Source organism: Pleurodeles waltl, chromosome 3_1 (genome assembly GCF_031143425.1).
Source record: "Pleurodeles waltl isolate 20211129_DDA chromosome 3_1, aPleWal1.hap1.20221129, whole genome shotgun sequence".
NCBI classification, from domain to species: Eukaryota; Metazoa; Chordata; class Amphibia; order Caudata; family Salamandridae; genus Pleurodeles; species Pleurodeles waltl.
Genome location: NC_090440.1, coordinates 1,869,238,636 through 1,869,261,679, shown reverse-complemented (window position 1 = coordinate 1,869,261,679; position 23,044 = coordinate 1,869,238,636). Strand labels below are relative to the sequence as shown.

General features: G+C 46.8%; 1 protein-coding gene across 1 annotated transcript; it reads right to left on the bottom strand.

Moving 5' to 3' along the window:
• Positions 1–1,125: 1,125 nt before the first annotated feature.
• LOC138283457 (gamma-crystallin-3-like) lies at positions 1,126–9,709 on the bottom strand. The gene is made up of 3 exons (XM_069221412.1): positions 9,675–9,709; positions 7,035–7,277; positions 1,126–1,462 (listed from the first exon to the last, which is right to left on the bottom strand). The coding sequence occupies exons 1-3, from the start codon at positions 9,681–9,683 to the stop codon at positions 1,187–1,189; spliced, it is 528 nt and encodes a 175-aa protein (XP_069077513.1). The 5' UTR covers positions 9,684–9,709; the 3' UTR covers positions 1,126–1,186.
• Positions 9,710–23,044: the final 13,335 nt, after the last annotated feature.

The following is a 23,044-nucleotide window of genomic DNA, read 5'->3' as shown; positions in this document are numbered from 1 at the left end:
GGAAGAAACAACAAGGAGAAATGAAGTTATTTCTCCTTGTTTCTCCTCTATCTTTAAGGCGTACAATTTTGATGTATTCCCAGTTTTACCAGTCTTGGTAAATCTGTGAATATGCCAAAACACATGGGTGGATGCTTGGGAACCTCCATGCTCCATCCATGGCACAAAGTAACGCAAACCAGCAACTTGCACTGGCTTGTGTTACTCCAGATTTACCAAGCCACGTGAGGCCACACAAGGTGCTCTTGCGTAGCTTGGTAAATCAGAATTAAGGACTGTGTTCTCTTGCGTCATCTTTAATAAATGTGGGCCCAAATGCAGTAAGTACAGTACAACAAATTGAGAGGTCTCTAGGGTTTATTTTAGTGTCTCCAAGAGCCTCTCCTTGCACCATGGGTAGTCAAAGAGTGTGTGTGAATCAGTGTTTAGCTATGACATGGGTCACATAGGGTCCCACTTGTGTGCCGTGCTCGGAAAAAAGACAGCTGGATAATTCAAAAAGGAAATAAGGCAAAGGGCAAAACAAGACAATGAATGATGGATAAAAAAAGAGAGGCAAAGAACACTTCAAGGATTGTATGGCATTTTAGTATTTACATAATACTTCACCATTCTATAAGATTGATTAAAGCAATTTGATTAGAGAGATGTGCTGAGTTGGAAATTCATAAATCCAACAGCTCACAAATTACATTTAAGTAATTGCTTTCTAGATAAGTGACAAAGTAGTGCACTCAGGTTCAATTAGCATATGGCAAGGAAACCCAAGGTTCTCTGTCTCACAAGCTCATTGGGAAGCTTATCAGGGAATGTATTTGTCTCAAGACATGGGTTGGTGGGTGTCACAGGTATAATGGGGCTAATGCTTAGATCTTAGTAGTGTTTTCCTAGCATGCTGCCTCGAAACTACCACTTCTTTGGCTTTCAGATTGACCTTTAGGGAAACTAGTTATTTTGAATACCCCTGGCACCAGGGTTATAATGTGGGTACTTGTTTCTAGTGAATTTAATTGGCTTGCTTACTTTTAAGGGCTGAAACGTGTTAAAATCCCTTGTTACTTTGGTAACCTGTGAATTCAAGGACCACAATTGAATTATTGATTATTAATAAAGAAACAAAACAAATTAATTTGTGCAATATTTAATTTTGTTACATGGATTGTTGAAGCAGAACATAAAAAGTATCTCAGTAAAGATCCTGAACTCTCCTGAAGGATCCAACCCTAGGGCTTGAGGCTCCCCAGTCACTGTATCTCCTGTACTCGCTGGGTCTCAGGTAGTACTGACGTCCTCTGTAGTTGGGCTCTTCATAGAAGACCCAGTGCCCATCCTGCACGTTACAGGAATAGATGTCATTGTAGCGGAACTTCTCATACACATGTGGACAGTCTTCAGAGAACTCCATCATCTGACCTCCAAAGTTCTCTCGTTCGTAAATCCTTATTCTGTAGGATCCACGGTGCTGGATATCAGACAAGGCACGACAAGGAGAAAAAAGAAACTAGGATAAACGTTTGTCTCAAAATAACAAATACATATTGTAAGATAATAGAGCGCGTTTCTCTTAAGCAAAAGTAGTGCTTGTATTTTTTAGATGTGCATGTAGCTCACTGCCCCTCTTACACAAACCTAACTTTACTTGACATACTTATTATGTAATCTTATAATGTGGAATTAATTGCAATTGGTTATAAATTGCAACATTCGCCCCATCGCCCCATGAGGATGTGGTGGTAATAAAGCCAAACTAGCTGTGATGATGAACTGAGTTTAAAGCTAACAATAAAGCAGTATCCAAGATTAAAGCGACAAGGATAAGGGCACTATCTGCATGGAGAAATAGGGGTTTTCTACAGTCCATTGAGTGTGAACATGTGAAATGGGTCAATTTGAGCAGATAATAAGGCACAAAAAGCTATGACCCCAGGGCACACATATAAGAAGGGATGTGAAAAATAATCCAATAGTTAAAAATGCCTTATAACCATGTGTGCCTGTGTTATAACATGAATTGTGGACTGTGTAATGAGCGCAGAGTTTCTACTTTCATTAAAAAAAATCAATGGCCTAAATGCATAAACCAAACAATCTGTACATTATTTACCAACTCAAAGTTCTCAGAATTTGTTTTTCGAACAAAACAAATTGTAATAAGACTTGAAACATTCTAAACCATGAACCTGTGCCACGATTTCCTGTTTTCTGTGTGTCGCTAGGCAATATGACCTCTTTCTGCAAGACTAAAGACAATGGCATGGTCGTTTCATAGCAGCCTCACTCTTGCTTTTTGTTCTATTTTAAATTACGCGTTGGTGCAAATATGAGCATTTTGGAGAAAGGCAACGTGATAGATTGTATTTTATCTTAATAAAATACAGTGATTTCAGGGATATAAAATGATATCCATCATATTGAGAAAATTAAGAAAATTTTAATGTTAAACCTACGCTAACAATTAAAGGACGAAAAGACATTGAATTATGAGGTAGGTTAAAGTAGGGGTTGTTACTATAGCTAGGGAGTGAGTTAGCTTTTGGGTTTGTTAAGAAATAGAGTTAGGTACGAACTATTGCAGATGATTTCCCTCATTTCGGTCTTCCTTTTTTCTTCAATGGGGATTTCTCATAACTACTCCCTGCAAAATGTTTTTCATCATTGTTGCATTTTTCACTGTCACATAGATCAAGAATCTGCCTCATGTCAAACTAAGTCCAAAAATGACCAAAACACACAAACAATTATAGTTTTAAACGAGATGCTGTCAAATTGTTCTCTCAACACAACTATCAGATTCATGATATCTTCCTGTGTTATAAGTATGCAATAGTGACAGTGCCTGAGCAGTCCCCATATTGTATCGCTAGTATCATACCAGATTAAGAGTGAAATAGTAGTAAAACGGAACGCAGATGTTTACTTAGCAGATAAAAACATACTGATGGCGGCCATAGGGCAACACCTGCTGAATATTCAAGCCACTAAAAATAAAGATCATAACAACTGTGGTACTAGAAAACTATACTGCTATGTCAAGAGACTTCATACACTACCTGTCCACAACTAGGATCCCCAAACGAAAGGGTTGGAATGAGAGTGCTATTGGGTGGTATGATAAGGAGTGTAGATTTGCCATGGTAAAAGATTTTAAAGCATAAACAGGGTCGAGTATCATTCGTTAGCTTCAGATCAAATTTTTAGGATTGAAAGGAGTAAGTATAAATCATTACTAAGGAAGAAGAAATTAGTTTTACAGCAAGGAGTGTGAAATAACCTGATTAAGGCAGCTGATGAGAAAAAACAGAGGGCCTGATTATGACTTTGACGGTCCGATTGTCGGACTGTCGGACTGCCAAAGCCGTGGGGAGAAGGTCACCGTCAAGTACATGTTGTATTATGATGTGCAGCTGCATTGGCGTCAGCTTCCTTAAGGCCTCTGAATACACACTGCCTGCATTGCTGCTGGCAGAGGGCCCCCTGCACTGCCCACAACATGGTCATAGGCAGTGCATGGGCTCTCATGTAGCCCCAGCACTGGCTTTCTGCCAGCCATGCCTTGGAAAGGATTGCGGAAAGTGAAGAGGTTATCAGCACGGCGGTGCTGCCGTGAGCACCACCGTAGCTGACTACAGCTTTGACTACTGCTATCCTATCGGGATCATAATCTGGCGGTCGGACTGACAGGAGTGCGACGGTCAGACCTTCAGCAGGAGTTTGGCAGTCAGTAAACTGACAAACTTGTAATGAGGCCCTACGTTTGGGGGAGAAAAATGTCAATGTGTTTAGGGATGGCCCAAATAGTCATGACACCAGACTTGCTCATAGATCTGAGTGAACCACTATAAGGCAGTATATAATATCAGTGATGGTTCAGTTCACTAAGGAGAACCTGCCAACAATGGATCAACTGGAGAATTCAATGTTCTATGCACAGAACAATCATAGATCAAAAGGCCAATAAATCCCAGGCCCGGATCATGTTCTAGTGGACATGTTTCGATCTGACCAGAGGCCCGGTCACTGATCTTGGCTAAAATCTTCAAGTGAAGTGTTAGGGAACATCTGCCTTCTTTCTTTAAGGCAAACTGCAGTCAAAGTGCCCTTCCATAAAAAGGAAGTAAGTTATGTTCCAGTAATCATAGGCCCATTTCATTACCTGATAGTACTGGGAAAATCATTAGCCATGTTCATTTAAACAGTTTACTGGCCTGGGTTGATAAAACAAACATATTAATTGATGCACAGGCTAGATTCCGCAAAGGCATCAGCACCATTGACCAAGCAGTCGAACTATATATGGCATATGCCAAATTTAGAAGGGTGCATAAATCGGCACTATGGCGGTCATTCCAACCGCGGCGGGCGGCGGTAGCGGCGGGTGGCGGCGGCGCCGAATGACCGCACCACGGTCAAAAGACCGCGGCGGCCATTCTGGCTTTCCCGCTGGGCCGGCGGGCGACCGCCAAAAGGCCTCCCGCCTGCCCAGCGGGAAAGACCCAGCAACGATGAAGCCGGCTCCGAATGCAGCCGGCGGAGTTGCTGGGGTGCAGACACTGAAAATCATTATGGGGGCCCCCAGGTGCCCCACGACACCCGTTCCCGCCATCCTGTTCCTGGGATGGCGGGAAGGGGGTCGGAATCCCCATGGCAGGATTCCCTGGGCCAGGGGAAAACCGGCGGGAAACCGCCGGTTCCCCTTTTCTGACCGCGGCTTTACCGCCGCGGTCAGAATGGCCCAGGAAGCACCGCCAGCCTGTTGGCGGTGCTTCCGCGGTCCCCGGCCCTGGCGGTCATGGAACGCCAGGGTCGGAATGACCCCCTATATCTCTCAGTTACAGATTTAAAATCAGCAGTATAGCTGGTTAATTAATACAAATTATGGTACTCGCTTGAAAAATGGTGTTCGAAAATACCCTCCTCCAAGCTTGTAAAATGTTTATTCAGAATCAAGTGCCTCTGTGCACTATGGAAGCTCTGGAGTATGTATCCCCTATTTTTCAATATGCTCCGGTGTACGCAAGGATTTGTATTGACCCCGTTGTTTTTTTAATTTTTAAATGACTGTGGAGAGATGTTATGAAGAGAAAGCCCAGACGTTCTGAACAAAACAATGTCATCCTTCTTTTCACAGATGATGCAATTTCATTGACATGTATGCAGGACAAACTGCACAAAGCCTTGGAGAAATTTGAGAGCCTAAGTAGCCAGAAGGATTTTCGCGTCAATGCACAAAAAAAACCAATTTCATCGTCCCGGCCTCTAAGGAAGTCTGCAGGGATGGCATACCAGGGGCTTCAAACAGTGAAAAGCTATAACTACCTGGATATTTGCTTCAATAATAAATTGAATAGGCAAAACCACACTGAAAAGACAGCCACTACTTTGCAACCCCAAGCAAATGCTATCCTGCAGGTTAAACAGAAAATTAGTTGTGCCCTGACTATCATTCATCAAGTCTATAAACAAAAGGAGGTAGAAGCAGAACCACAACATTTGCTGCCGAAATATGGGGATACAGAGATTGAAAAAAATTGAAAACTCATTCTTTTTAAGTTTGGGTCCTGGCATGCCACTTCTGAAATTTGGGTTTCTTATTGGACAAGTTGGTTCCTCATGCCCGACTGTTTTCTAGTAAAACAGGCATTGGGCATTGAAAAATATTTTAACGCAATTGTCCTTGATACCCATCTTACTTTGTTTTTAAAATTTCTCTTTGGCATTTTGCCTTCTAAAGTGTACTATGCAAAGTTTGCTGCTAACAGTGTTGGTATTGATTGCTGTGATTGTAAGTTTGGAGGGCAGGAGACGTTAATGCATTTTATGTTTTATTACACAAAAATTAGCACCTTCGCTCTGAGGGCCTCATTTACAACAAACTGGCACCTCTATTACGATGCGCTAGTTTGCTTGTGCTGCCAGGTGCCCCCTTAATGACACCTTGGTAGCGTTGTATTTACAGTACAGCTCACCATGGTGCTTGTTAGCAGAGGTGCATCCAAACTTCTGATGAATTTGTGGCGCTTTGATGGGCTAGCATAAAAAATGTGGAAGCTAGTCAAGCAAAGCACGGGGAGGCCCCCTCAAAACAGCCTGGCATCACTTTAATGTCTTCCCCTGTACAAAATGACGCTAGAATGATGCAGTGAGATCTTGTAGATTTTACTGCGCCAATTCTGCGGGCCTCCCAGTGGGGGAGCACCTCCCTTGCATACATTATACCTGGTGCAGGTATAATGTGGTGCAAGTGTTTTTAAACTGGTGCAATGGTACCCTTGGACCAGTTTGTAAATATGACATGGGTTGGGTGATGTTCTGAACCATTGTAGCCTGAAGAAAAAAAATGACGCTATGGCGGTGCAAGGGACTTGTAAATAAGTCTCTAAATGTCTTGTACTACAACTTGAATTGAAGTGCTTGAAATTTTCTGTTACCGAATAATCTAAAGATCTACATGGCAGTATCCAGTAATGTCTAGGCTGCTTGAACAGCCAGGAGAAGGCCCGAGCTAATGTTCTACTGCGCTGCTACTAAGCTGACATTTCCTTTGCTCTAAGTATATGGCTATTGTCTGACCTAACTAATGAACACTTCTACTTTTATTTTTTTAATAATTTTTGAGAGGACTGATTATATATTATAAACTATGGAAACTGGTGATTCATGGAATGCAAGAGCTGCTCTTTGTTTTTAAAGTTTTTAATGGTTGCTCATATTAATTATTTTATTTGATACTTTGCCATTGCATATTTATGCTAATGAAGTTTACTAATTGAGATGAGTGACATACCACTGAGTTCATTGTTAATTCCATAAACTGTGGGTATGAAGACATTTACTATATAGTTTTGATGAAACACCTGTGTTTATTTTGGTTGGGTCATATGTTGTAATTAGAATGTGAATTTCCACCTGAGGACGTCAGTGGCACCAGCCTATTCAGTTGTGGAGTGGGTGCCTCGTGATTAGGTCTCATAGGCCACTGTGGAAGTGTTGGTTTTAAAGTAGGAATAAACACAATGAAACAGAGCAACACTCACTTGTGGGGTCCAGCGGCAAGACTTGATCGAGTCATTGAAGCCCATCCAGTGCTGAAAGTCAGGGTATTCCCCTCTTCTGAGATAGTACTGGTGACCCCGGAAGTTGGGGTGTTCATAGAGTATCCAGTTGCCACTTTCCACTCGGATGGAGTTACAGCGGCTGAAATAGGAGCTAAGATCGGCACACTCAGAGCTGCACTCATAGGACCGGCCCTGGAAGTTCCTGTCCTCATAGAAAATGATCTGTTTGAAAGGAAATAATATTTTTAATATTATCAGTTCAAAATTACAAAATATGATCTGTGATTCTGTTCTCAACTATGAAATCTTTTGGTTTTATAACTTCAATTTCAGAACATTAACTTGCTGAACTGACTTGCAAAAGCATGTCAGAATGTTTTGGGTCACAATGTCAAACAACTCAGACAAAGGACAAATACGAATTTTCCGTCAGACTTCAAAGCCGAACTATCCTCCTCACATAGAGAGTTTAGCTAGGACACAGTTGTAGAAGTAAATGTGAAACAGGGTGTCTCAAACTATGACACAAACTGCCATGTAATCTGTTGCAGGTCAGGATTTCTTTCACACACAACAAAAAATTATTCTCAAATGGAAACAGTGGCACATTACAAAATGCAGCCATTTTGGATGCATTTCTCATTTCTGCAATACGAGGAGTATATGTAATTTTCAGAAAGTGAACTATTATTGATAATCTTTCACCTCCTATCTGTATCTCCCAACCGTTTGGATTTCTTCAACCCACTGTACAGACTAAGGTGCTCATTTACAAGAAAGTGGCACATCGTGATCAATGCACTAGTTTTCTAGCACCGCCCTGCACCCCCCTAACGATACAATGGGAGCCCTACATTTACAATACAGTGCTCCATGGTGCAAAGTGTCCACAACAGAATCAGAAATTCTGAAGCTGTTATTGATCTAAACCTTAACATTGCTGGACTAGCATCAACATTTTGACCTTAATCCAGCAATGTTAAGAGAGTCCTTCAGACAACAGCACAGCATCACTTTTAATGTCTGACCTGAACAAGCAACAAAAAAAAATGAAGGAATGCTGGTGCAGCATGGCGCAGTGAAATCATGAAGATTTCACTGCCCCATTTCTGCTGGGCTTTTAACGGGGGAATGCCTACCATGCATACAATATATCTGGCACAGGAAAAATGTGGAGCACGGCTTTACAAACTGGTGCAATGGTGACACTGTGCCAGTTTGTAAATATGGCTTGGGGTCGGGAACTGTTTTGCGCTGCCTTAGTGTAAAAAAAAAAAAATGATGCTAAGGCTGCGCAAAATTCTTGTAAATGAGTCCCTAAGTGAACAGACATAACTCATATATTATTACCCTAATTATCTTGTGATGAAAACATTTTTGAATACCCAGCCAAAACACGCAGACCCTCATTATGAGTTTAATGGAAATCCGATAGGGATTAGGAAATTGGCAGGAAACTGCGCCCCTTCAAGATTTTCCTTGGGCACGTTGTCCCCTCAAAATCTTGTAGAATTTATCCAGAAAACTTTATCTCAGTGAGTAGAAACTCACAAAAATGATGCGCAAAACACAGACACCACTGATATCAAAAATTGCCATCTAGCCAATGGAAACAGTGGCTGTACCTTTACACGGGGCAGCTAGAAATATAATTGCCCTGAATCTAATCATAAGGGCGGTTCACATGGGACCAAGTCAAGTGGTGAATATATTATCGTAAAGCACTCAGGGGCGGATTTAAGAGCCCCTAACACCTCTTTGCTCCACATTAGCATCATTTTTTCATGCTAATGTGGCCCAACGAGGCCAAAATCATCCCGCCATATTTACGAAGTGGCGCAATGCATGCATTCCACTACTAAGTAACCCTTTGAGCTACATTATGCCTGCACCAGGCATAATGTATACAAAGGGGGCGTTCCCCTATTAGGGAGGCCGAAAAAAATAAGATATTTCTTCACGTCACTTTTTTGGCACTATTAACACCTGCTCAGAGCAGGAGTTAAAAGGAGACACACCATTGGTTACAATGGGCCTCAATGGGTTTTGCAGGGTTAACGTCAACATTTTTTATGCTAATCCTGCAAAGCTCGAAATTAGCATCAACAAATTTGACGCTAGATCCCCTAACTACTGCCATGCGTGCCGTATCTTAGATACGGGCAACACATGGTGGTGTTAGGGGTACGCTAAGGGGTGCAACAAAAGTGGCACTGCACTGGGTGCAACGCCACATTTCTTAAATCAGGCCCTCAGTACATTCACATTCATTCTCACTCAAGTGAACAATAACAATATGCATCTTCCCCCTTAGTGTCTCTTCTGATGTTATCTATCTCAAGGTGAAACAGTTCACTAATACGGAGATAAAGTGGTGTGCGCCAGACTCATTGGACGCACTTGGCCACATGCACTCGGACTACATCTCCAATATGAGTGACATAATCTACAAAAACATCAAGAGTTGCATGAGCTTTACGAAAAAAAACATCTTTGACTAATGTCAGGTAATTTATAAAAAAGGCATATTCGATTTAACGAAAACTGCTACTCAGTTACATTCTTGCGTATGAATGAAGTACTGTCACAAAAGTACACAAACTGGCACTTCTCACTTACTTTCCCCATGTTAGCTGCTGGATGTATTTGAGATCTCGGTGTTGTAGATGGGAAAGCACACCCCTTATATACATGCTCTAATCCTACCGTCTGTATGTGAACAATACATTGACTGCATACAACTGTTTTTGCACAATAAGGTTAATGCGCTCTCAGTCCTGTAAAACGCCCACTGGTATTGTTTGAAGTTGCTTACTTAACAATCGTTTTGCAGTGAACAGTAACTACAGCACAACGCACTGAAAGTGTTAAAAGCAACCTATTGTATATTAGAACAAATGACATGAGGAAACCGAAAAAAAAATCTAGTGTTCTCGCTGGAACAATGGCTTGGTTATTTGTCTTTGTTTCAAGCTGCGCTCACTAAAAATACTCGTTTGTGCCAGTAGATGCATCGAAGACCGATTAAATTAAGTATATCCCTTATGCCAAGAGCGCAACGAGATGGATTTCCATTGTATAGACGCTGTGATAATACTTGCATATTTTCTTTTGTTTATGTATTTATTTTTTGGTTTGATTAAGACCCACCAAATACAAGTGTCAGAGCTTTGAACCAGCTCATAAAACAAAGTTTAAGAGACAATAATTATTAATTACAACCGAAAACAATGTAGTGTAATTAAATATACATACTATAAATCGATATTCACTGAAAAAAACAAAGATTACGGGGAATTCAAAAAAGTAGAAATTCACCAGTTGCAGTTAGTGTTCTTTCAAGTATCTAAAACTCGCATCCAGACTTCGCTATTGCACAGTTGTCTCATCAATAATTTTATTGCAAATGTTGCAATGAGAATATGAAGGATGACAAAGAATATGTCATCGATGATATAATATGTGGAGTAATTAGCGGTGCATGGCAAAGGTGCTAGTTATAGTTACCTTGGGTTGTGAGTTTTAGTTACTTGAAAAAACTCCAACCATAACTGCTACATTTCTATGGTTTTGTATGAGTTAATTTAGAACTTAACTATAACGTCCCTGTAAACTTTGGTTTTCTCAGTGAATTTCTATGTTTTTTTTGACATATATTAATTTTACTTGCTGAACATGAATCCAGCCACCACCACTAGGCAATATCTATATGTATCTCTCTCGCTATATATATATATATATATATATATATATATATATATATATATATATATGTATGTATATATATATATATATATATATATATATATATAAACAAAACAATTCACCAATGCTCATTCTGGGCTCGGCCAGCCCGCAAGGGGTGGTGCGAAAACCGGCAAGAGCAGACCGGTAAAATGATAGATCCAAACAAAAAATAATAATAAATAGAATCGCGCACTCAGGAATTCAGAAAGTAAAGCAAAGGCTTTTAATCACTACGCGTTTCGGCTGTAAACACAGCTTTGATCATGTGAATTTGACCACCAATTGAACAACAGTTAAGTATATTGCATTCAGTTGCATAGAAACAGGACTAGAAGAAGGAGACAGGGCACATGAATGATTATTCATACGAAAGTCTCATAAATATTGGACACTAAAAAACTTTGTTCAACAATTAAATAATAAAAATTCAAGAATATAATTTATCAAGAAAAAGTCTATAAATTACTATCTCCAATTCATATTCAAAAGAAAATATGAAGTTATTTTGATTCAGAATGCTCTATCATAAATTGCCCACACATCTAAGAAAGAGGAGAAATATCTATTAAAATACAATACATTCAGGGGGTCATTACGACTTTGGCGGGCGGCGGAGGCCGCCCGCCAAAGTACTGCCGTCAGAATACCGCTGCGCGGTCAAAAGACCGCCGCGGTAATTCTGAGTTTCCCGCTGGGCTGGCAGGCGACCGCCAGAAGGCCGCCCGCCAGCCCAGCGGGAAACCCCCTTCCACGAGGATGCCGGCTCCGAATGGAGCTGGCGGAGTGGAAAGGGACCAACGGGTGCAGTTGCACCCGTCGCGATTTTCAGTGTCTGCTATGCAGACACTGAAAATCTTGGTGGGGCCCTGTTAGGGGGCCCCTGCAGTGCCCATGCCATTGGCATGGGCACTGCAGGGGCCCCCAGGGGCCTCACAACACCCGTTACCGCCAACCAGGTTCTGGCGGTCAAAACCGCCAGAACCAGGCTGGCGGTAAGGGGGTCGGAATCCCCATGGCGGCGCTGTCTTCAGCGCCGCCATGGAGGATTCCTCAGGCCAGGGGAAAACCGGCGGGAAACCGCCGGTTTCCCTTTTCTGACCGCGGCTTTACCGCCGCGGTCAGAATAGGCCTGGATGCACCGCCAGCCTGTTGGCGGTGCATCCGCGGTCCCCGGCCCTGGCGGTCCATGACCGCCAGGGTCGTAATGACCCCCTCAGTGTATACGGCTTTTAAAGAAATATATATAGATAAATTATCAATATCAAAAAGCCAATAAATACCAAATACAAAATTACACATATAATCCCCCATTCTAAATTTCATCAATTATTTGTATCACTATATATATTTTTTATCTACAACTTCCTCAAAGAAACTGCATAGACCTGTTAGAAAAAAGCGACACAATTTGCAATATAATCTAGTTGTTCAAATGAATTTAAACAAAGCAAAGAAATATATGTGCTCAAATAAAAGTTCTTATCTGCGTATCCATCACAAGAAAAACACCACGTGAAAAATATGGCTCGCATATGTTCCAAGACCCGCTTCTTAACACTATGGGGGTGATTCTCACCCTGGCGGGCGGCGGAGGCCGCCCGCCAGAGTTCCCCCCTCCAAAATACCGCTCCGCGGTCGAAAGACCGCTGAGGGTATTTTGGCTTTTGCACTGGGCTGGCGGGCGACCGTCAAAAGGCCGCCCGCCAGCCCAGTGCAAAAGACCCTTCCCACGAGGACGCCGGCTCAGAATTGAGCCGGCGGAGTGGGAAGGTGCGATGGGTGCAGTGGCACCCGTCGCGTATTTCAGTGTCTGCAAAGCAGACACTGAAATACAAAGTGGGGCCCTCTTACGGGGGCCCCTGCAGTGCCCATGCCATTGGCATGGGCACTGCAGGGGCCCCCAGGGGCCCCACGACAACCCATACCGCCATCCTGTTCCTGGCGGGAGAACCGCCAGGAACAGGATGGCGGTATGGGCTGTCAGAATCCCCATGGCGGCGCAGCGAGCTGCGCCGCCATGGAGGATTCTAATGGGCAGCGGAAAACCGGCGGGAGACCGCCGGTTTTTCGCATCTGACCGCGGCCAAACCGCCGCGGTCAGAATGCCCTGCGGGGCACCGCCAGTCTGTTGGCGGTGCTCCCGCCAACCCGCCGGGGTCAGAATGACCCCCTATGTTTTGTACTACCCACATACCACTTATCACACGGACATTCCAATATGTAAATAGTAAAAGGAGTACTACAAGTCAGAAATTGGATAATTTGCTGCATATTTCCTGGTTTGCATGTATGTTATTCTTTACGCATCATGCTATTGCGACAGGCCTTACAATGTCCACAGGGAAAACATCCCTGTACATTATGGCCCTCATTACAACATTGGCGGTAAATCCCACTTACAGCTGTGCAGAAGACCGCCAACACACCGCCGCAGCGGCGGAATCCCGCCATAGCTATTATGACCCACAGCTCAGAATCAGACAAAATCTAGACACCCACACAAGTCCACCACACCAAAGGTCAGTGATAAACTGACGATAACAAAACCTCCACCGTCACAACAACAGGAATACCCCCACACTATCACAACCCACGAATCCACGCAGCGGTCTTTCAACCACGGTATTCCATTGGCGGTAAACACCGCCGTGCTCAAAATACACACACATTTACAAAACACTACCACATTGGACAAATCGAAATACACACACCTGATACACATACACACACCACACCCACACACCCAATACAATATAAAACACACACCCACATTACCCACAAACCCTTACAACGAACAATTTGGAAGAAGCAGAGAGACAACAAAGCAAAGACCACATCAGCAGACAGAGGCACACAGCACCATCACTCATACAAATCCACGCACAACACAACCCACACCCCTAAACATCACCTCACACATCACAACACACACCACCTCACACATCACTCACACCACCCCATGGCACCGCAAAGACACCCCAGGTTTTCTGAGGAGGAGCTCAGGGTCGTGGTGGAGGAAATCATCCGGCTTGAGCCACATCTATTCGGGTCACAGGTGCAGCACACCTCCATAGCTAGGAAGATGGAGCTATGGCGCAGAATCGTGGACAGGGTCAATGCAGTGGGACAGCACACAAGAACATGGGATGACATCAGGAAGAGGTGGAACGACCTACAGGTGAAGGTGTGTTCCATGGTCCCAAGACACCACATTGTGATTCAGAGGACTGACGGCACACCCCCATCTCCTCCCCCACAACTAACAACATGGGAGGAGCAGGTCTTGGCTATACTGCATCCTGAGGACCTTGCAGGAGTAGCTGGAGGAATGGACTCTGGTAAGTCAAATCTTTCACTACTTCAACCCCCACCCTACCTGCATGCTATCACATACCCCCACCCTCACCCTCATCCCCATCATTCCAACTCCTCACATATGTCCCGCTAACACAAACCACACATCCCAATACCAAGCCCTGCATGCAACAACAAAGCATGGACACCCATCACCAATACATGTCCACTACAGATACCCACACAGACCTCTAAATAATTATCACACAAGGTCCTACACAAGAATGTAGGCATTGGGGTACAGGGTCACCCACCCATTTCACACCATGGCACACACAGATGCAATAATCATGCCTTTACACCCCTGCAGGACCCCTACCCAATGTCACCGGACAGGAGGTTCCAGACATGTCCACTCCCCCCACAGAAGAGGCCCACAGTGATGACAGCAGCTCTGTCCAACTGGATCAAGATGACCAGCCCGGCCCATCTGGGACCTCGGGACAGTCAGTTCCCCTCACACAGTCACAGGTCACTGCAGAGCCTCCCCCTCAGGAAACACCAGCACAGCACCCACCCTGCGGGCACATACCTCTGTCCTCAGGACACGTCAATCAGCAGTGTGTCCACCACTACAGGGAACCCAGGCTATCCCACTACCCCAAGAACAGCAGGGACCTGGGGGCAGTGGGCACATGGTTCAGAAGACAGAGGCCCAGGAAAACCAGGGAAATGGGAGGTCAGCTGTGCGACAGGGGGAGGACAGGCCCAGGGAACCCACTCTCCACGAGGCCCTCTCCTCCATCATGGGAGCATACCATCATTCCCAGGAGACGATGGCAACAGTACTGGCCAAGTTTCAGGAGACCCAGCGGCTGCAGGAGGAACAGTATTTGGGGTTCAGGGAGGAACTCAAGTCCATCAACACCACCCTAGGCACCATTGTAGGGATGCTGAAGGACCTCCTGAACACCAGGAGGGACACTGTGGCACAACAAGGGGCCCCTGACACTAGCCTGGATGATGAACTACACACCACCTCTGCCGCTGCTAGTGGACAGGAGGCACCGCCACAGGACCACGACACCAGCAGCCCACCCCCCGCAGATGGAGAACCACCCCGCAAGCGGTCCCTGAGATCCAGGACAAAGACAGAGAAAAATGCCAAGACCCCCGCCAACAAATGAGACCACCCTGAATGTCATCCTTCTGTCCCACTTTGTCACCCTGTCCATCCTTAAACTGCCCTAGCTCCACTTCCTATGCCTCTTTGGACAATGCACCTGTGAGACAAATGACTGGACTCTACCTTGGACATTCCTCCACCATCACCCCTGCCCATTTTACAACCCCCTCCACTATTTAGCACTTAAATAAACACCCTTAAATCACAAAACAATCTAGAGTCAGTCTGTGCTTTCACAAATGTGTATTTGCAATAACTGAGGGAAATAGCAATGTCCATTGTATTGTCAACATACCTATGTCACATAGCTCTAGTCCATGAGGTAACATAGCAGAGGCCACACAGTGCGACCCACATCTGTGAAATCGAAAGGCAAAGTGACAAATTAGGGTCCATACACTGGGTGAATGTTACAGACAGATGATAGGTCGAACAATTTTATCAGATGTAGGAGGCAGTGATGTCTTCTTACCTGTGTCTCACTGGAAGTATTGCTGGATCACGGTGTTCCTGTTGTCTATGTCCTCTTCTTCTGCCTCCTCTTCTTCACTGTCCACAGGCTCCACAGCTGCCACAAGACCCCCTTCTGGACCATCCTCCTGCAGAAAAGGCACCTGTTGTCGCAAAGCCAAGTTGTGCAGCATACAGCAGGCCACGATGATCTGGCACACCTTCTTTGGTGAGTAGTATAGGGAACCACCCGTCATATGGAGGCACCGGAACCTGGCCTTCAGGAGGCCGAAGGTCCTCTCTATAACCCTCCTAGTTCACCCATGTGCCTCATTGTAACATTCCTCTGTCCTTGTCCTGGGATTCCTCACTGGGGTCAGTAGCCATGACAGGTTGTTGCAGCCAGAGTCACCTGCAAATGTCGGGGAACAACTGTTATACACACACTAACCATTAGGGGCAACCCCAGACCCAGACAACTATTCACACTGTATAGGGTCCTTGTCCTCACCTAATTGCCACACACAGTGCCTCTGGAGTTGCCCCATCACATAAGGGATGCTGCTATTCCTCAGAATGTAAGCGTCATGCACTGAGCCAGGAAATTTGGCATTCACATGGGAGATGTACTGGTCGGCCAAACACACCATCTGCACATTCATAGAATGGTAGCTCTTCCGGTTTCTGTACACCTGTTCAATTCCTGCGGGGGGTACCAAGGCCACATGTGTCCCATCAATGGCACCTATGATGTTGGGGATATGTCCCAGGGCATAGAAGTCACCTTTCACTGTAGGCAAATCCTCCACCTGAGGGAAAACGATGTAGCTGCGGATGTGTTTCAGCAGGGCAGACAACACTCTGGACAACACGTTTGAGAACATAGGCTGGGACATCCCTGATGCTATGGCCACTGTTGTTTGAAAAGACCCACTTGCCAGGAAATGGAGTACTGACAGGACCTGCATTAGAGGGGGGATTCCTGTGGGATGGCGGATTGCTGACATCAGGTCTGGCTCTAACTGGGCACACAGTTCCTGGATTGTGGCACGATCAAGTCTGTAGGTGACATTTACATGTCGCTCTACCATTGTCGACAGGTCCACCAGCGGTTTGTACACCGGAGGATGCCGCCATCTCATCACCTGCCCCAGCGGACATGCTCTATGGATGAGAACAGCGAGCAGATGGTCAGCCAACACTGAGGTACTAAAACAACAACTTTATTATACACATTTGTCAATCCACTATGTGCCTGTCTTAGTGTGTATGCAAGGCCTAGATATGTGTGACGCATTTAAAAATAATGCAATGTGGCCCCCTAAAATGGCGGTTGCCTGACCTGTAATGTAGGACAAGGGGATATGAGGTAACTGCGCTGGCGTTGTACACCGTCGCGGTAGGCAGTCGAAGACCGTGGCGCAATCATGCATTGGTGAACATTGGACCCTATGGGTCCCAGGAGCCAATGACGATGTACGCCGGCGGTGACGGTAATCACCGCCGCGGACGTGACTGCCATTTTCTCTCTGTTCACTCACTTGATACTTGATCTTCAACAGGAGAGGACATACACTGCAGGGGCTGCTGTGACCTCAGTCTGGAAGCGACAATGGCTTATGTGTCTGGGGAAAGGGCCCCTGCCCTCACATCGGAGGAGTTGGAGAAACTAGTGGATGGGGTCCTCCCCCAGTACACGCTACTCTACGGTCCTCCAGACGAACAGGTGAGTACACTATGAGCATGCTGTATGGGCAATGCCTGTTTGGAGTGGTGTGGATGGGAGATGGGAGGATGAAGCGTTCATGATCCGACGGTGAGTGTATGTGCATCAGGGCAAGGGTGGGAACGTGGGCCAATGACTGTGACGGTCCGGATGATTAATGTTCTGCCTTTTCCCCGGTACTATTCCTGCAGGTCAGCACCCACCAGAAGAAGGATATTTGGTGTGCCATCGCCAAGGACATCCGGACCCTGGGGCTCCACCACAGACAGAGCACCCACTGCCGTAAACGATGGGAGGACATTCACTGCTGGAGCAAGAAGATGGCGGAGGTCGTGCTCCTGGTAGAGGAGCAGGAGGACAATAGGAGGGAGTATTTGTAGTTCAGGCTCCATGGCGTCCTGGTTCCTCGTGGAATGTGTAGAGGTGAATGTTTGCCCTTCCAAGTCCTGTTTCTGCTGTGTGTTTTGTTTCGCGTGAATCCGCCACGGAAAAGGTGGCGGATTGGCCTGTCATAATAGTTGGGCGGTACATTGCCTTCCGCCTGTCTGTTGGCGGTGACCGCCATGCTGTTTGTTTGTACCGCCATGGCGGTCGGAGTGTTAAAGTGGCTATGCCACGGTCATAATTCCCTTTTTTTTACCGCCGGCCTGTTGGTGGTTTTACCGCCGCTTTACCACCGACCGCCAGGGTTGTAATGAGGGCCTAGGTTCTCTGATTTGGGGAATAGTGGTAATGTCATTAGATCTTAAAATATCTCTGCTTCAACCACCTGTTCCATGTGGTCTTCCCCTTGAAACCTGCTGCTAATATTGGAAAACTACTCAACAAATGTCCTAAGCAAAAATGATTCGATTTAGATAAAGAACTGCAATAAAATGTTGTTTCGGAAAAATGTATCATGTTTGAACCCTCAAATCTTTAAGATGATTCACATCCAACAGTGATCTCCCCTTGCTGAAAGCCACTGGACCTAACACCTTTTTTGTAGTATTCACACAAACATGGCCCAAGCTCAGGGTTTTCTCTTCCCTCTGGTGAAAGTAAAGCTTAATGCCAATGTAGTAGTGGAATGTATCCCATGAACCACCAGAGCACTACACGAGGATAGTTAATTCTGGGCAAGGATCAGTCTTGTAACATGTAAAGAATTATTTGTTGTTAATGGGTTCCAAATTTCTCTTCATCATGAATAGACACATTCATAAAAACTCAACAATATATTTTATGACATTACTAATGCAATTAATGTTTATTGTTGCAACTATGATTACAAACAAATAGTGGCAATGGAAGGAGTTAATAAACAGAATGTTTCAAAGTATCACAACATAGTAATGGTGTTCTAAAATGTCCCTGCATGAAATGATGGCGTTAGTCACTATTCTCCAAGGCCTCCTTTCTTGTCTTTAGCTAAACTATCATAGCACCAAAAGGGCCAGTACAAGTTCCTAAGGCAGCATCCCACCTGCATGCCTCTGTTGAGCATCGTGTGTTGTTCATTATGAAGAAGGTTATTGTCTAGCTCTGCAGCTCAGTAGCTATGAGATCTCCTTTAAGCCAATAAGTCCAGGCTGGCTATAAGGTGCCTGCCTGTGGTATTCGCAAAGGATGTTTACAGCTTCAGCTTTCTTGATGCCAGGACGCAGAAGATTCCTCTCTGGCTTGTGCTTTTTTGTAACAAATCAAATCAAATCAAATCACAAACATTTATAAAGCGCGCTACTCACCCGTGAGGGTCTCAAGGCGCTATGGGGATGGGGTTACTGCTGCTCAAAGAGCCAGGTCTTGAGTTGCCTCCGGAATGCAAGGTGGTCTTGGGTGGTCCTGAGATTGGTGGGGAGGGAATTCCATGTCTTGGCTGCCAGGTAGGAGAAGGATTTCCCACCTGCCGTGGTGCGGCGGATGCGAGGGACGGCGGCGAGAGCGAGGTTGGCGGAGCGAAGTTGACGGGTGGGCGTGTAGAAACTGAGGCGACGGTTGAGGTATTCGGGTCCCTTGTTGTGGAGGGCTTTGTGTGCGTGGGTGAGGAGTCGGAAGGTGATCCTTTTGTTGACGGGAAGCCAGTGCAGGTGTCTCAGGTGGGCGGAGATGTGGCTGTTGCGGGGTATGTTGAGGACGAGGCGGGCGGAGGCGTTTTGAATTTGCTGCAGACGTTTATGGAGTTTAGCGGTGGTTCCTGCATATAGGGTGTTGCCGTAGTCCAGGCGGCTCGTGACGAGGGTGTGGGTCACGGTCCTTCTGGTGTCGGCGGGGATCCAACGGAAGATCTTTCGGAGCATGCAGAGGGTGAGGAAGCAGGAGGATGATATGGCGTTGACTTGTTTGGTCATGGTGAGAAGTGGGTCCAGGAGGAATCCGAGGTTGCGTGCGTGGTCTGAGGGGGTTGGTGCGGTGCCAATGGCCGTGGGCCACCAGGAGTCGTCCCAGGTGGACGGGGTGTTTCCGAGGATGAGGACTTCCGTTTTGTCTGAGTTCAGTTTCAGACGGCTGAGTTTCATCCATTCTGCGACGTCTTTCATTCCATCTTGCAGGTTGGTCTTGGCACTGGTTGGGTCCTTGGTGAGGGAAAGTATTAGCTGAGTGTCGTCGGCGTAGGAGGTGATGTTGATGTTGTGTTTGCGTACGATGTCGGCGAGGGGGCTCATGTAGACATTGAAGAGAGTCGGGCTGAGCGAGGAGCCTTGCGGGACGCCGCAGATGATCTCGGTGGGGTCTGAGCAGAAAGGTGGGAGGTAGACTCTTTGGGAGCGGTTGGAGAGGAAGGAGGTGATCCAGTCCAGGGCCTTTCCTAGGATCCTGGTGGAGCGGAGGCGGGATATTAGGGTTCGTGGCAGACGGTGTCGAAGGCAGCCGAGAGGTCGAGAAGGATGAGGGCGACTGTCTCTCCGTTGTCCATCAGAGTTCTGGTGTCGTCTGTGACTGAGATGAGGGCGGTTTCTGTGCTGTGATTGGCTCGGAATCCGGACTGAGAGGGGTCGAGTAGGTTGTTGTCTTCAAGGAAGTTGGTAAGTTGCTTGTTGACGGTCTTCTCTATGACTTTGGCAGGGAAGGGGAGGAGCGAGATGGGGCGGAAGTTCTTCAGGTCGCTGGGGTCCGCCGTAAGTTTCTTCAGTAGGGCATTGACTTCTGCGTGTTTCCAGCTCTCGGGGAAGGTGGCAGAAGCAAACGAGCTGTTGATGATGGTCTGGAGATGCGGGGGGATGATGTCGTTGGCTTTGTTGAAGATGAAATGTGGGCAGGGGTCCGAGGGGGCACCGGAGTGGATGGAGTTCATGGTGGCTTTGGTCTCTTCAGTGTTGATGTGAGTCCAGGCGTTGAGGGTGATGGCTGGGGTTGTAGGTTCTGTGGTGGTTGGCTGGGTCTGGTGTCCGAAGCTGTTGTGTAGGTCGGTGATCTTACGATGGAAGAAGGTGGCGAGGGAGTTGCAGAGTTCTTGTGAGGGTGTGATGGCGTTGGCGTTGGCGTTAGTGTTGGAGAGCTCTTTAACAATGTTGAAGAGTTCTTTGCTGTTGTGAGTGTTCTTGTCCAGTCTGTCTGTGAAGGAATTTCTTTTGGTGGCACGGATCAGTTGGTGGTGTTCACGGGTAGCGTTCTTGAGGGCAGACATGTTATCTGCGGTGTGGTCCTTGCGCCAGGCTTTCTCGAGGGTGCAGCAGTTTTTTTTAGATTCCTTGAGGGTGTCTGTGAACCTGAGAGTTTTTTTGGTGTTGGTCTGTCTTGGGAGGCGTCTGAGGGGAGCGAGGTTGTCTGCGCAGTTGGTGATCCAATGCGTGAGGCTGAGGGCTGCTTCGTTGGGGTCGGTGGAGAAGGTGGGTTGGTTGTCGCTGAGAGTGGAGAGAAGCTGTTCCGCAGGGATTTTGTTCCAATGTCGGCGTGGGATGGATTGTGTGTGGAGGTGGCAAGTCTCGCGTCGGAAGGTGAAGTGGACACATCTGTGGTCGGTCCAGTGTATTACGGAGGAGTGGCTGAAGGATACGTGGTTGCTGGCGGAGAAGATGGGGTCGAGCGTGTGTCCGGCGATGTGGGTGGGGGTGTTCACCAGTTGCTTGAGACCGAGGTTGCCGAGGTTGTCGAGCAGGGCGGTGGTGTTGGGGTCGTTGTTCTGTTCCAGGTGGAAGTTGAGGTCACCGAGGAGGATGTAGTCCGGCGAGGCAAGGGCGTGCGGGGAGATGAAGTCAGTGATAGAGTCGCTGAAGAGGGCGCGTGGTCCAGGGGATCTGTAGATGATAGTTCCTCTGAGGGTGGTCCTGGGGTCTGTGTGGATCTGGAAGTGCAGGTGTTCGGCGGCGAGGGGGGTGTCTTTGGTGGAGGTGGTGACGATGATGGAGTTCTTGAAGACGATGGCGATTCCTCCACCGACTTGGTTGGTGCGGTCTCTCCTGGAGATCTTGTAGCTGTCGGGGATGGCTATGGCGATGTAGGGGGCCGAAGAGGCGTTCATCCAGGTCTCAGTGATGAAGGCGACGTCCGGTATGGTGGAGTCCAGGAGGTCCCATAGTTCAATGGCGTGCTTGTGGACGGAGCGTGCGTTGATCAGGATGCATTTGAGGTGGTTTCGCGGTGGAAGGTGAGTTTGCAGGTGTGGCATGCGAAGGGTCCGTGGGTACGTTTCGGGTTGGCTTGGAAGCAGGTGCTGGAGCACCCCGGGTTGAGGGCGTAGAGGGTGTTGGGGACGTAGCAGTGCTGTGGGGTTTGGGAGTGCTGGGGGTCAGGGGTTGTGGCGCTGGGCGCGGTCCATGCGCGGCCGGGCGCAGACGGGCTTGCCTTTGGCGCGCCAGCGGCGTGACTGCGCAGCAGCCGCCATAAGAGGGAGGAGGGGTGGAGGAGGGGTCAGCTGGGGGTGGCGGGTGGAAGGGGGCGACGAATGGGAGCAGGGGGGGGCGGGCCGAGCAGGAGGTGGCGGCGGGAAAGCAGAGGGTGGGGGGTCAGGTAGAGGGGAGGGGAGAAAAGATAGGGGAGGGGGGGTTACAGAGGTGGAGGGGAGTAGGGGAGAAAGATAGGGGAGGGGGGTTACAGAGGTGGAGGGGAGTAAGGAAGAACAGAGGTGGAGGGGAGTAGGGAAGAACAGAAGAGGAGAGGAGAGAAGAGTCAGGAACAGAAGAGAGAAGAGTCAAGAACAGAAGAGAGAAGAGTCAAGAACAGAAGAGAGAAGAGTCAAGAACAGAAGAACAGAAGAGAGAAGAGTCAAGAACAGAAGAGAGAAGAGTCAAGAAAAGAAGAAAAAAAGGGCCAAGAAGAAGGGTAAAGAAGAAGAGGAGAGAAGAGTCAAGAAGAGGAGTCAGGCAGAAGAGGAGAGACCTGAGAAGCAGAGGGGAAAGAAAGAACACGCAGGTCGGGGTGCAGAGGACAAAGAAGAAACACAGATGAAGAACACAGATGAAGAAAGAAGAAAGAACACGCAGGTCGGGGTGCAGGGAAGAAAGAAGAACACAGATGAAGAACACAGATGAAGAAAGAAGAAAGAACACGCAGGACGGGGTGCAGGGAAGAAAGAAGAACACAGATGAAGAACACAGAAGAAGGACACAGAAGAAGAGAGAACACGCAGGACGGGGTGCAGAGGAGAAAGAAGAACACAGATGAAGA